The sequence below is a fragment of the Gymnoscopelus braueri genome, assembly GCF_963280865.1.
Source record: "Gymnoscopelus braueri genome assembly, chromosome: 20".
In the NCBI taxonomy this organism is placed as follows: Eukaryota; Metazoa; Chordata; class Actinopteri; order Myctophiformes; family Myctophidae; genus Gymnoscopelus; species Gymnoscopelus braueri.
In genome coordinates, this window is record NC_137622.1 from 28,412,988 (window position 1) to 28,427,752 (window position 14,765).

The window sequence follows — 14,765 nt, forward strand, 5'->3', positions numbered from 1 at the left end:
TCACTGTTAAAAGCATCTGGTTACATAGTTTAATGACACAGACAAGAAATATTACAAGAGGAACATTCAGGGTTTTCACGTGTATTACCAGTACTTTACAGTTCTTTACATCTGGAAAGGTAAAAGGGGAACAGGGAATACTTTCACACTATGAAGACAAAATTACAGCCCTTGTTACTTCTTTTCATGACAGTAAAAAAAAGCTGGCATCAAACAAAAATCTATCCAACCAGATGTTATTGAAAAAACAAACCCTAATACAAAAACAAAATAAAACGTTTTTACAAAAAAGGTAGGATTAAAAAAAGAAAAAAAAACATTTGTGAATTAAACTTTCTGTGGGAGTCATCAAAGCTTCAGTCCATTTTATCTTAAAAGAGAATAGTTTATGTGAAAAGAACAAAACAAACATCATGCTGTGATGTATGCTGTGAGCATAGTAGCACAGTTCGTAAGGAGGGAGGTGGGTGGAACGTCTTGGCTGGTCCAGGGTCATTAAGGCTCAGGGTTTCCAGAGCTTCAGCAGGCCATCCTCACTGTAGGTGCCAATAAGGTTCTGGTGAGGGTGGTGGGCGATGCCAATCACATCCTTCTCATGGATCTGGTGGGGATAGGTGGGGATAGGAGGCAGAGGATGTGATGAATAAGCCGGGCTTATTGAAAAGTTATATACATCAAACAGAAGTGCCTCAGAAGGAAACCACACATGTAGCATTTTTATTTAAGCATGGGTGAGCCCTGAGTGTGGAATCAAACCTATAACCCTGGCACTGTTTATGCCATACTCCAACCATTTAATTATCCAGGGCAGACTGCAGTCTACAAGCAAGTAAGTAGAGCTGGGAAATGAGTCTGAATAATTTGAATGACTATACATTTACTGTAGTGTGCTGCCAAATATTCAAACATGCAGCAAGCAATGCAGACAAGAGAGACAAAGTTGGAGTCTAATACATCAACTAGTCTAAACACCTTTGATGTAATACTTAAAAATTCCAAGCATGGAATACTTAACAAGTTGAAATGAGTAGTCTCATTCCACAATGAGTCAATTTGTTGGAACTTTCAAATGCGTAGAATATAAAATAAATCTTCAGGGAAATCTTATCTGAATTTGAAAAGTTTTGTAATCCATTTTGTAATTGCTCTGTTCCAAGCCGTGCGCTACGTTCCAGTGAACACAATGATAGCAGACGGTGCACGGCATCTGTGCTGTCAACATCTCTAAAACTCTCCTGGATGCATTCATTAACATACAAATTACATTTAATGGACAAAATAACAAACACTCAGGGAGCTACAAACCATTCTCTTGAAAACCTGCAATTCTATGCAACAGCCAAGTAGCATAGCAAGGTTATAATTCTGAAACAACCCTCTTGTCTCGACCTTCAGGTGCACATCAAGATTAAAAGGGCTGCACTTTTTTCATGTCTCCATTCATCTGTGTGGTACGTACCGTCAGAGTTCTCTCCAGTTTGCCGGTGACTGTGCTGAAGCAGTAGAGCACAAAGTCTTCTCCTACGCAGTAGATCCACTCACCACGGGGTGACAGGGTACAGCACACAAAGTCACCACCTTCTCTCTTACCCGAGCTGAAACTCCTCACAATCTGCACAACACATGTAGAGTTAGAGTCAGAGGTGACATAGTACGACAACTTAAAACATTATTCAAGCAGTGACCAGGAAATGTATAGGTTTCAAATGACTATGTTCCTTTTAAGTACAGGAAATGTGTACCTTTCAAATGACTATGTTCCTTTTATATACAGTGACTTGGAAGACTTACAATAAAAGAAAAATGCTTAATCGAAAAGAAAGAATGGGACCAACGAAGAGTCCAACAGAGTAATCCCACTTGTACTGACCTGTCCCTGCATGTTCATGATGACCACGGTGTTGGAACGGTTACACACCACAAAGTGCTCAGGGTTTTTGGGCAGCAGCATGACGTTGTTGACAGTGATGTCTGTACCGGCTGATGTGCCCAGAGACTTAAAGGTGTTGGTGCATTCTGTGGTCTTCATATTCCAGACCTAACACATACACACAGGGTTTAACACAGGAGAGAGAATACATGAAGTGTAATGAGGAGGTACGGTCACTTTACCTTCACCTTATCCACTCTGTATGAGCCTACATAGAAGTTTGTAAATACACAGTAATACTCTGTCAGGTAGTTTACAAAGAAACTTCTTGAAGCAAAAATTCTGAACTATTTTTAAACACATCACATTTGACGTGGTCTTAAAAGTTAAAAAGTAATAAGTCCTGAATAAACCAACTTGGAAGTTTTCAATAATGCCTGCGTGTAAGAATGATTCCCATTTCATATTGCGGTACAAAGGTAACCTTATTATGAACACTTACAATTGAATTGTGAAGGCAAATACACAAACAGGTATTCCAAGGTTTATTGGCAGTAGCCTTGATCAGAATACTATCTTCAATACACCTGATAAACACACTGGTGTGTGATTGATGGTACATCTAACAATCTCACAAAGTAGTTTGCTTCCATACCTTGACCGTTCCATCAGAGGAGGCACTGACGACGTGGTGTCCATCAGGTGTGAAGGTGGCCTCATTAACGAAAGAGGAATGACCGCGGAACTCTTTCAGACATTTGCCCGACTTCAGCCCATGGACCCTGACAGGAAACGCAAGAAAATGTTGAAGGTTGTCGGCATCGTCATTAACTTGATTAGTTGGGTACCAGATTGTCTTTATTCAACCGAATTAGATTCCAATGTAGAAAAATGGGTTGGCATGTTGGAAGAGTGATACCCGTTTTATACTTGGCGCAACAAAATAGCATTTCTACAAGGTCACAATGCGATGAGTTGTGAGCTTATAGATCAGCTTTTTCAGTGGGTGACAATGCGCAACCCAAGTTTAACCAATTACAACCGGGAAAGCATCTGTGTCACTTTAGATATAACCACTTTAACCACTATTTTATAATTTGGCTATTCAAAAATGAGCTTGTAGATATGGCATTTTTGAAAATTTTTGCAGAACTTTGAATATATAATTTTTTTAAAGCGAGCATTTTCAACTCAAATCTTTGCTTCTGGGACAAAATATTTTGAGATGGGGGTCTGTGGCCAAATACATATCATTTTGGGGGTACCTTGACATGAAAAAGTTTGAGCACTACTGATTTTTCAGAAAACTGAGTACATTTGTAGAATCAGCCTCAGGTCTAAATGGGTTAAGTTCTGGTGAGACGAGGTAAAAGTGTTACCTGATGGTCTGATCAAAGGAGGCACTGAGCAGCTGGCTGCTGTCTTTGCAGAAATTCAGACACGTCACTCCTTTACTATGAGCTCGCTCATAGCGCCTCAGACACTGACCACTCTGGATCTTCCATACCTACAGAAACAGAGAAAGTATGCAATGTTTCAAACATTTTTACATTGCAAAATGGTTAGTTGTAGGGATGTGCTTTTTTTCTTTTTAGTAGAGGAGTAGTAATGAGACTTTTCAAGTTGGGTTGGCTCGTTGCATGTCATCTTCCCGTTTTTCTTTTTTTTATAGAATCGCCGGCTGGCTATTCGAGTAGTGGACTTTTCATGGGCACCCCTCATAAGTAATAACAGAAAAGAGAGTAAGAGAAGGATATCGCATGCAACAAAGATAATGACCCAGCCAGGCTTGACCCTGTGGCATTACAAGTCGGTCTGTGGCACAGACTCTGTGCCAAAGTAATACATATAGGTAAATATAGTCCAGGATACCTCAACATCAGGCAAATACTTGACAAACCATTGTCAAGATCTTGCCGGTCTGTGGCACAGACTCTGTGCCAAAGTAATACATATAGGTAAATCGAGTCCAGGATACCTCATCAGGCAAATACTTGACAAACCATTGTAATAAGTGGCCTTATTACAATTAATTAACACTAGACCATACCCGGTGAAGTGCGCAGGCAAAAGTAGTTGCAAACGTGGGGTTATTGCACGTCCTGTCGTGCGTCCTCCCCGCACGTCCCGTCCCGTCCCTCCCCTCCCCTCCGCGTGTCCCGTTGCGGCCCCCCCCGCCAGAGCCGTTTCCCCGCCACACACACACACACACACCCTCATGCGGCCAGAGCTGTCCCCCGTCGCGAACACACGTGCGTGCGTGTCCGCGCATACACGGCCGCGGAGCCGAGTGTTCTGTGTGTGCAACAGTGTAACGCAGTGGGGCTGTAGATGCGACGCATGCGCAGTTTGAGCAGCCAGCATAAGCATGGCGACATTCTTTGACATAAAAATGCGAATAAACAGCTGAGATTTAGTGATATCGAAAAACGGGCTTCGCAGTCACATGCACATGGTAATGGTCAATGGCTGTGCGCAATTTGAGATCAATAGCTCCAGGCACTGAGGAGAACCGGGCAGTAATATGTTTGGGCTCAGAGGTTTGGGCTCAGAGGGAGGTTTGTGGAATTATACACACACACACACACACACACACACACACACACACACACACAATATATATATATTATATATACACACATATATATATATATATATATATATATACACATACATACATACATATATATATACATATATATATATATATTCTGTCATTCATTGTACTTATATTATAATGAATTGATTACTACAGCAAAATAATTATACAACACTGTTATTACAACTTGTACAACTATTATTGCAACTTAACAACAACAATATAATTATGTGCATGCAGATATGCACGTTCAACAGTGGAGAATGCATGGGCGTCCTTAACAAATAAACGCTCTCCACCTGTTTAGAAGCAGATCGCCCACCCTAGACCATTCGTTGCGATCCGGGGTGACCGTGTTTAGGGGCGACACAATGGACCCTTCGCTAAGCCCCACCCACTCCACTCTGTGACTGGTGGTGCGAAGTTAGTCACACCCAGGCCTGGCAGCGCCTGGCAATCTCGGCTTCTCACCCATTGACTTCTCTTCTAAATCTAGTCAACAAGGCCTGCAGTAGGCTATGCACTGGACAAATGTGCATGACATTATTTCAATAAACTAAAAACATGGGAAATGTTAGAGGGAGTAATAGCCATGGATACACGACGGTCGACTGTCACGACCGTCATGGATGAACTTCAACCTGGTGTTTGCACTTTCTCCATTTATGGCCCGTACATCTACATAAACGTTCGTATTTCAAATATATATGCTTATCCCATGGCCACGGATGTTACATGTATATACGGGCTCTCAGAAGTACCTGTATCATCCGTATTGTTCAATAAAAAGCATTTTAATCTGATCGGTGGCCATTTTCTCCATATGAGTGACCCTATCGGTTGGTAGGTGTATTGCACTCGAATACATTATAAGAAAATGGCCACTGATCGGATTAAAATGCTTTTCATTGAACAACACAGAATATACGGGTACTTTTGAGAGTCCCGTGCATAATTGTAACATCCGTGGCCATGGGCTAAGCACTTTATATTTAAAATCTGAACGTTAATATAGATGTACAGACCGTAAATGGAGAAAGTGCAAACACCAGGTTGAAGGTGATCCTTGACTGTAACAGGAGTTTTCATGTACCGCAGGGACTGCAGTAGCAGTTAATACATAGACGAAGAAATGAATTAATATACTTTAACGTGCGGAATCCGAAACAGGCAGCACTGCGATTCTGAATTGTGTTACGATTACGGTGATTAGTAGCCTATTATTGACACCACCTGGGCGAGTGAGTCGTGTAACTTTCCCGACGTTAAGCTGTGTATGTGTTCAACAACACAGCAGATTTAAGACAAGTGCAGATTTCAGTTTGGGAAAAGCAGCCTCCAACGGGTTTGGGTACGTGGTTCATGGTCACCATTACGTTATCGTGGTATTCCTATTCTTGCCATTATGTTGCAAATGATTGTGTGTGTGCGGGCGATATAACATTGACAGCTATGGCAGGTGACGAAAGCTTGCCAGACCTATGCCAGGCTAACAACGGTTGCTAAGCTGGCATTGGACAATCGCTTTTGGGGTGGGGTTTAGCGAAGGGTCCATTAGGCACCGATTGCTCACCCCAGACCGTTCGGTGTGATCCGGGGCGACCGTGTTTAGGGGCGAGATAGTGAAACGGCCGCATCGTTAGCTTGTACAGATTTTCGGAGACTCGACATGGTGCCATGGCTAGATGAGATCAACTTTTGTGTCTCTGGTGGAGAGATTTACTTAAACGCGACGTGCTACCACCTTTGCACGAAAGGATTGCAGTGCATTTCATGCACACACTCTCTCTCACACACACACAGCACGGAGAAGTTGTGGGCTCTTTCCCTCCCCCCCTCTCTCTCTCTCTCTCTCTCTCTCCCCCCTCTCTCTCTCCAGCCAGCATAAGCAACACACGCTCGCGACCCAGCGCGAGCACAAACACACACGGTACATCCTCGCGGCCAGAGCCTTCCCCCCCGCCACACACACACGTAACTTGGGCGAAGCACGTTCAACACGCGCGCGACCCGTTGCGAGCGCTCTCACACACACACATGCGGTACATTCTCATGCGGCCAGACACAGACAACGGTACATCTAACACACATACGCGCACGACCCGTTGCGAGCGCTCACACACACACGGTACATGCACAGACACAGACACACACACACACACACACCTCGGCCAGAGCTGTCCCCCATCGCGAACACACACAAGCGGCCGTCGCGCGAAGTTCCGCGAACACAAATAATGTACATTTTGACACGTGCCTCCCGAACGTGCATGCGCACGTGTGTGTCCGCGCATACACGGCCGTGGAGGCGAGTGTTCGCTCAACAGTGTAAAGCAGTGGGGCTGTAGATAGGAGCATGGCGACATTCTTTGACATAAAAAAGCGAATTTAGTGATATCGAAAAACGGGTTCCATGCACATGGTAATGGTGAATGGCTGTGCGCAATTTTAGAGCAATAGCTCCAGGCACTGAAGAGAACCGGGCAGAACAATTTTTGACATAAAAATGCGAATAAACAGCTGAGATTTAGTGATATCAAAAAACGGGCTTCGCAGTCCGACGCGCATCATAATGGTGAATGGCTGTGCGCAATTTGAGATCAATAGCTCCAGGCACTGAGGAGAACCGGGCAGGAAAATGTTTGGGCTCAGAGGTTTGGCTTCACAGGTTTGGTCTCAGAGGTTACTAGAATTATAGGAGGATATGGGAAGGAATTGCAAGTAAATTAAAATAATAGACAGAGTTTAATGAAAATAATAATGACTAAAGACCATTTTTAAATAAAGACCAACACCATCAGCAACCAGTTCTGAATATTGTCAAAACAGCAAAGATAATAAACTGTAAACTGTCTACAGACCTTGATCTTGCCGTCCTGGGCTCCGGTGGCCAACATCTCTGTGTCTCGACTGAAGCACATACACAGTACGGCATCCTCCATCATCATAAAGTTATCCTGAGCTTGGTATTTCAGATCCTATTGAAAACAGATCAAATACCATCAACACCATGCTGAAATCATATGCATGACCATTTGGAAATTTATTTTGAGGGGGAAAAGAAGCATTACCACAAATGTATAGAATAAGGGAGTATTATATTATCAATCTTCATTACCACATCTAGTAGAAATTGATTTTGGTATGACATGATGAAAAGAAATAGGTCTACTACAGACAAGGACAAATAAGGAGAAAAGGAATCAAATACAAGAGCTAGTAAGCTATAGGATGACTATAAGTAACCGTGTCCCTATGAATGCTGTATGAGCCCCTATAAATACACGCTAGGGCTCAACTCAAGCAGTCATCTTAAAATCTCTATATACATTTACCCAGCAGTCAATAAGATAACTTCTAATAAATCACTAAACCGTTCATTTGATGACTCAAACTGTATATGATACATTTCCTGTAGATCAATTAATGGGACGATTCACCCCTATTACACGCATTCATCACCTTTCTTATCTTGCCAGTGGTGAAGTTCCAGACCTCAATGAAGCCGTCTACGGAGCCAGTCACAAGGTACTGACCATCAGGGGAGAAACGGGAGCACTCCACATGGGACTTCTGTCCAAACTGCGGAGGAAGGCAAGACAGTAGAACAAGTCAGTCACTCATACTCGAATGTGGGAAAGCTAACCCTGTCAGGATGGGTCTTTTAGTAAGTAAAGTAAACAAGTAAAGAAGGCATATTTTTTTTGACCCAGACCCAAATAAATCTAATTTATATGCACACCAACGTCTTGAAAAGATTGAATAAAAATCAGCCATGAGCTGACATTCCCTTCTGGCGGTCACATTACAATACAGGGCAGGTACCTTGATGTGTCTGCTAAGCTGTGTAGGGAAGCGTTCCTCTTCCACGTCCTTGACGGCAGCCTTACCCCTGAACAAGTCGATGGTCATACCAGGTGGCAGGAGACCCTGGTGCTGCTGCCACTTGAGAGACTGTAGGAGAGGAGAGCAAGAAAATCAAGCAGGTATATTCCGTCATGCCCAGGCAACTGCAGTTGTGGTCATACTGAATGGAGTTCTCCTTTGGTTCACGTGCCTTAAAGTCCCAATCAAATATTTAGGGCCAATCCGGGATTGAGCCTTTACGACTTTATTCACATTCTGAAAGAGATTTATTCGTGGATGAAAAATATGCTACACACATACTTCAATCTTTATACATGTACATTTCTGATGTGAAAATATAGTTGATTTTGCGTGTGTTGTGCACAACAGCATCTAAGTTATTTACTCCTGATCACAGTCAAAGTATTTCCATATCAACTGAAACTGTGCTGACTGATGGCTGAGGGGGAAGCCTCATTTCTATTCCAAATGTTAACCAGTGACATCCCGTCAAGATGCCACCTACTCTATATCCGGTAATTTCCTCATACATAATATGCACGCACAAGGACCGTTTCCATATGCTCTCTAGACCGGATAATCTAGCCATCAATTAGAATTAGCTTGGCAACAAGACAACACACTTAACAATTTATTGGGCCATCAAATGTAATGCTTCAGTGTTGTTCAAAGGGGAGCAGTCACCAAGCTTTCAAAATTCTTTATAGAAGTTGACGTGTCAGTCCTTCGTGAAGAGCACTCAAGTGCTGTTATCTTTGACAACCAAACTGCTCACAGAGACTTGTCCATTTTAATGAGCTTCTAAGCTAACCAGTAAATGAAATAATGAAGACAATTAGAGCGCATCCAGCACTGACGAGCAACGATAAACTTAGCCAGCGTTGAGAGAGTGAGAGGAGGCAGCCAGGCTTCTGTTCGTGCACACACTGACTGCAGCGGTGCATGCGTCTCTCAGCTCACTGTGGGAGAGACGGGGGGCGCACCGATAGTGCCGATAGTGGAAAATGAATAGTGGAAAATGAATAATGAAACTGTTCCAAATATTCCGAATGAATATGTATTGAAACAAGGATGACAGCGTGAGGCAGGTCAGTCCCTGTACGTCTGTGGGAGTTTTTTTTTTGTTGCGAGGTCAGGCATGTAGTGGGATGTGTGATGCTTGTGTTTTCTGCCATGTAGTTGATTGATTTGGCCAGCATTGGTAATGCAAGACATGAGTTACAAGAATATGTAGTTGTTACCTGATAAGAAGTTGTTTAGAATTTGTTATTACATTTGTAATGTTTACATTACAATTGATTGGGATTCTATTTCAATATTTAACTATTAAGAATTGGTACAGTAAAACATCTTGGTAATAAGCACAGATGGACTTGAGGAGGTGTGGTACAAGAATCAATATATCAACCAATAACTCATACTAAATATCAACAACGTTTTAGAAACAGGAACTCCAACTCTGTGAACCCCTCTTTTGCATTGAATGTGTACAGAACAAATGCATTTTGCAGTGCAAATCTACATAGGAGCAATGTTTCATCAACTCTAAAACAAATCTCCATTGAAGCACACAAAAACAAAGTCAACTCCAAATGTTGAGAGGTGAGGGATGGGATACAGATGAATGAAGATATTATGAAAAGCTGGCCAAGGACTTCTCTCACATGTGGACACGATTGACAACTCAATCTGGACAGTTTAACCTTTTAACAAAAGTTAAAAGGTTAAACTTAGTAAAAGTGCATGCTTTGCATATCCTCTTTGCACTCTATGTTAGCTACTGTTATCATTGTACCTTGTGTTTGTATACACTGTGGAACTCTGTAAGCTGTTTTGTGGATTTCTTTTGTGGCCTTTTTTTTCTTCACCCAGCTGATTGCTTCCACACAGAGTGTGGAGGGGGGAGCAGTTAGCAGTGAGTGTCATGCTTGGGGACACTTGCTGAGGCCTTGAATCAAACCTGGGACCTCCAGGACCTTCGGCTTCCCAGGCAGGCTCTCTTAACTCTTTAACTGCCAGAGTTATACACAATCTACCCCCTTCCCTGCCAGAGACAATACATTGCAAAAATAGGTAAAATGTGAATTTTGTCTCCGTTTATTTTTTAACATTGAAGTGAATGGAGCAGAAAATCTTTGCATCGCGTTATCTCCTGCTTCCTTTGTGATAAACGAAAAATTTAAATGACAAAAAAAAAAAGGCAAAAGGCAGGTAAAGAGTTAACCATTCAGCTATGGCCGTGGATCTGCATCATTACAAACTTTCAGTGTATAATGAGCCCGAGTGCTATTATTAGCCACCTCCATGTCACCTACCTGTCCGAGTAAGGCCATGAGACGAGAGGGGGGCACGACGCTGACCTCCCCAGCCAGGGCCTGGGCAATGGCCGCACGACGCTTCTCCTTACTGCTGCCATCTGGGTAGGCCTGGAGACATACCACATGACAACACAGAGCTGTCAACCATCATTTTATTCATTTAACCTTTTAACCCCCTGAGAAAATATCAAGACAGACAAAACAAAACATATACAAGGTCCAACAGCAAAAATTGCTTGTGGTTTTTAAGTAACTTCATGTTATTTGATAAACATACTAACACCACAACATAAAAGATGAGAAATACCAACACAGACTTTACAATAAGTAAAATTCATGTTCTTCTGTAGGCTGCTCAAAGCTGAGGGAGAGAAAATATAAAGGCCTTTTCCCCAAACTCAGTTTGAAATTTAGGAACAATCATGTTCAATCATCTTCTGAGACTAACACATAAATGTCACATTTAACATGAATATAACATGAACAAATCACAAGGTAGTGTGTAGTAGTCGTTAGTATAGATGGATAGATTCTTACAAAGGTCCTGTTTTGTCATGACAGTCTAACTGCATGGAAAGAAACCTACTGTAAATCTTCACACTGTACACAGACACCAATGCAGAAGTAACCCATGACCACCCTTTTCAACAAACCCCTTATCCTCCATCTCCCCTAAACACATGATCAAAATACAGCACATTGAGGTTCCACAACACCTGACATGTGCAAATCAAAAGGTCCATGCATCCTGTCAAAGTGACATTGAGCAGACCTCTGAAACAATTACCTGCTCACTCAACTGAACCTAATACCCATCACCTTCAAGTTCACATATTGATTCTTTGCCATCTTGTTTCACACTCACCTCCCTGGGATCAAAATATGAGCGTGCCAGCAGGTTCTCCAGGTGAATGTATCTCTCTGGTTGGGTTTGTTTCAGCATGATCATGGGGTCTGTCTGTCTGAGTAGTGAACGGGCTGCACCCAGCTCTCTCAGCTCAATCAGCTCCAACACCACCTGGGGATTAAAACAGCACAGCCTCAGCTTAGAGAGCAGTAATTCCAGTGAGTGATGGCAGTTAACTGTGGTCTCGACAGGTATGAAATCCACTGGGGTTGTGGGAATGTATTGTAATATATTTATATATTTAGGGGTGTAACGGTACAAACAGTTGGGTACATACCTTCACCTTGGTTTCTAAGTCACAATTCGGTTCAATTTCAGTACAGTACAGCAAAAACAGATAAAATAAAATGTCTGTTGTTTATTATGAACTTTTACCAATATAAAGAAGCAGCAACAGCTTGGAACACCCCGTTATCATGATTTTATAATCAGTCCGCCATAAGACGGTATAGCTTGTTAATAATGGCAGATCTACAAGCTCACAATACGTTGCATCGCAACGTGTTGTGTGCTTATAGTTGTTTGACGCAGGACACTGTCGTACAAATAAGAATTCATTGGGAATACTTCAGTTTCTCTGTGAAATAGGCTTACAACAACAGAGAAAGACAAGTGGATAAGATGAAAGCAGTGTGCTGCCATTGTTCAGTAGAGAGGTATGTTGCTGGTGTTGTGCCAACACGTCACACTTAATAACTCATTTGAAACAGCATCATGTGAATGTCACTGCTGCTAGGAAATATACAATAAAACAAACAGTGTGGTGGAACAGCTCCCTTTGGCATTTAAACAGCCTTATAAATATAATAATTTTATAACATAATTAATTTAGCCTTTCGCTGGCAAGCAATAATTTCAAACTGGTTTGGCAAACCATGGACTATTGTACATAAAAAAAAAACAAGCACAATTTCAACTTTTTGGTAACTTTTTGTTTGCTACCTACATTTGGGACTTGTTTGTGAGAAGGACTAATCTTTATACCTTTATAACTTTCCTTTAGACTCTAAAGGAAAGTTATGTCCATTTGATATGTCAGTGGAATGGTTGTGGCGATGTAATATTTTAAAATAGTTTGGAATAATATTAAGAATAGGTACAGACCTGTTCATAGAGGTCTATGAGGGTCTTGTCTGGGAGCTTGAGTGACTGGATGGCCTGTAGGACAGTGTCCCAGTGGCCGCTGTTGATGTCTGCCACAAAGCTCTCTATACTGTCCACTGTATTCAAAGACACAGTGGTCTCCTCCTGGAGGGTTGCTAATGTCCGATGCAAGTTGTTCTCTTTCAGGTACTGCATGATTAGACGGATTACGCTGCAAAAAACAAAAACAGAGTTAACAAATGGTTTTCAAGATAATGGCATCTTGTTTCCACATACAAATAGGCCTAAAAATATCACATAGTGGTTCTAAGGGTGGGGTCCAGGGACCCATACTGACTGTACTAACAATCTTGTTAATAACACAGTATTCAATCAATCAATCAAACAAACAGGTGTGTAACCCTGAGTGTGATCAAATTTAACCAAATTGACATTTCGTTATTTCTACACTGTCAAGAGTTATGGGGTCTTTGAAATAAAATAAAACAAAAGAGAACCACTGTCTTTCCAATAATCGATCTGTTTCACTTCGACTTTATGTACTTGTAATACCTGCCTTCTTCAATGCATGATCCAGCACTAGTAAATAGTGCTGGATCTAAAGCTTGTTTGATTTAATGCTTTATTAACAGTTTGCAAAAAAAGCTGTTTAATACAAAAGCAATGCTAAACGGATTGAACCCAAGAAAGCTCTATGACTCGTTTCCATTGGGGTCCTTCCTGTGTACTCAATTCATTGAATACACAACAATTGAAATTGTAGTTGCTAATGTATTACTATGCGCTCTCGTCTTTACCATCTCACACATCAGGCTAATGATTTGTAATGTAACTTTTCCATTCACTCTACTACAGGGGTCCCAAACTTTGTAGGCCTTGACCCCCCAAATAATCACATTTTAACTGGGGACCCCCCACCCTGACAAGCACTTGGAATTGTAGGAGTTGAGGCATTAAATGATTAGATTACCGGTAGATAAATTTGATTAATATTGTGAAAATAGCCGAACTACAAGCTCGTTGTGAGCTTGTAGATAAGATATTTTCACAATGTCTGCCTCTTTCTTAGGTAATATTTGACAATTTGGCCAATGTTTGACCATTTGTTATAGTATAGTACTTTTGACGTAGTAATGCATGGTCTTATTATTAGTAAAAAGGTCTTAAAAGTCCTTCAGTTGTCGCTTTAGAAATGTGCAGATACCCTGTGTATACACGTATACTGTATGTTGGTTTGTTTACTGTTGAGTGAGAAAACTATGTTGAACGTTAAGCCAATCATCTGAGGACCCCCCAAATCATTTGGGGACCCCCCCCCCCTTGGGGTCCTGACCCCCAGACAGCTTGAGAACCATTGCACTACATTACACACCACAGAAATAAAACGGCATTGAGTGAGGTCCCATTATCATGCTTGAAACCTAGGTTAGCCACATTAGCTCTGACAGTGCTAGCTGGCAGGATGAGGTAGGCCTCGGTGGCAGAAACCATGATAAACCGCGCACCAGTTACATAGAAAACACCACTGCAATTGAGAGATGTTACAAAACATTAGAAACGCAACTTACTCCGCTGATTCCACTTCCAGAGACATGATGGTTGTTTATCTAAAAGGACCGCAAAGGAGTTGAGTTGAGCAGCAACAACCGAGCATACGCAGCACGGACGCAATTATGGTTGCCAGGGTTTGCGAGAGAAATAAGGAACCAGGTCTATGAAAACAAGCCCAAAAGAGGTGACTAGGCTTACGGCTATTTGAAAAAAGCCGGTAGCTTGTGAGCTTGTAGATCTGCTATTAAAAAAAAAATAATAACATTTTGGGGAAAAACATATTTTTTATCAACATAAATCCCTGGCAGCTGGCACAAAATATTTTCAGATGGGGGGGGGGTGAGTCTGTGAACAAATATTACATATTATATGGGGGTACTTGACATGGGGGGTGCTTGCCATGAAAATGTTTGAGAACCACTAAATGGCTTAACGAGCCCAAATAAGCAACTTTACAGAAAAACAAGCCCTACAGTCGCTTATAATAAGCAGACATGGCAACCCTGGATGCAAACAAGGAACCAGTAGGCGGAGTCAGTGTGAAGGGGC

At 41.9% G+C, this 14,765-nt stretch overlaps 1 protein-coding gene across 1 annotated transcript; it reads right to left on the reverse strand.

Annotated features, from left to right (window-relative positions):
• Nucleotides 1–6: 6 nt before the first annotated feature.
• smu1a (SMU1 DNA replication regulator and spliceosomal factor a) lies at nucleotides 7–14,342 on the reverse strand. The gene is made up of 12 exons (XM_080415401.1): nucleotides 14,234–14,342; nucleotides 12,666–12,876; nucleotides 11,520–11,672; nucleotides 10,652–10,762; nucleotides 8,295–8,423; nucleotides 7,932–8,051; nucleotides 7,331–7,447; nucleotides 3,250–3,377; nucleotides 2,526–2,652; nucleotides 1,871–2,038; nucleotides 1,460–1,612; nucleotides 7–601 (listed from the first exon to the last, which is right to left on the reverse strand). Exons 1-12 carry the CDS (start codon nucleotides 14,257–14,259, stop codon nucleotides 503–505), a joined length of 1,542 nt encoding a protein of 513 aa, XP_080271527.1. The 5' UTR covers nucleotides 14,260–14,342; the 3' UTR covers nucleotides 7–502.
• Between the last annotated feature and the right edge of the window lie 423 nt (nucleotides 14,343–14,765).

Excerpts from the sequence above, each read along its gene's own strand:
- smu1a (XM_080415401.1), bottom strand. The coding sequence starts at position 14,259 with ATGTCTCTGGAAGTGGAATCAGCGGA. Across the intron at positions 10,763-11,519 it reads CATATTTTGATCCCAGGGAG|GCCTACCCAGATGGCAGCAG; the intron begins GTGAGTGTGAAA and ends GTATGTCTCCAG. Across the intron at positions 3,378-7,330 it reads CCCAGGACGGCAAGATCAAG|GTATGGAAGATCCAGAGTGG; the intron begins GTCTGTAGACAG and ends CTGTTTCTGTAG.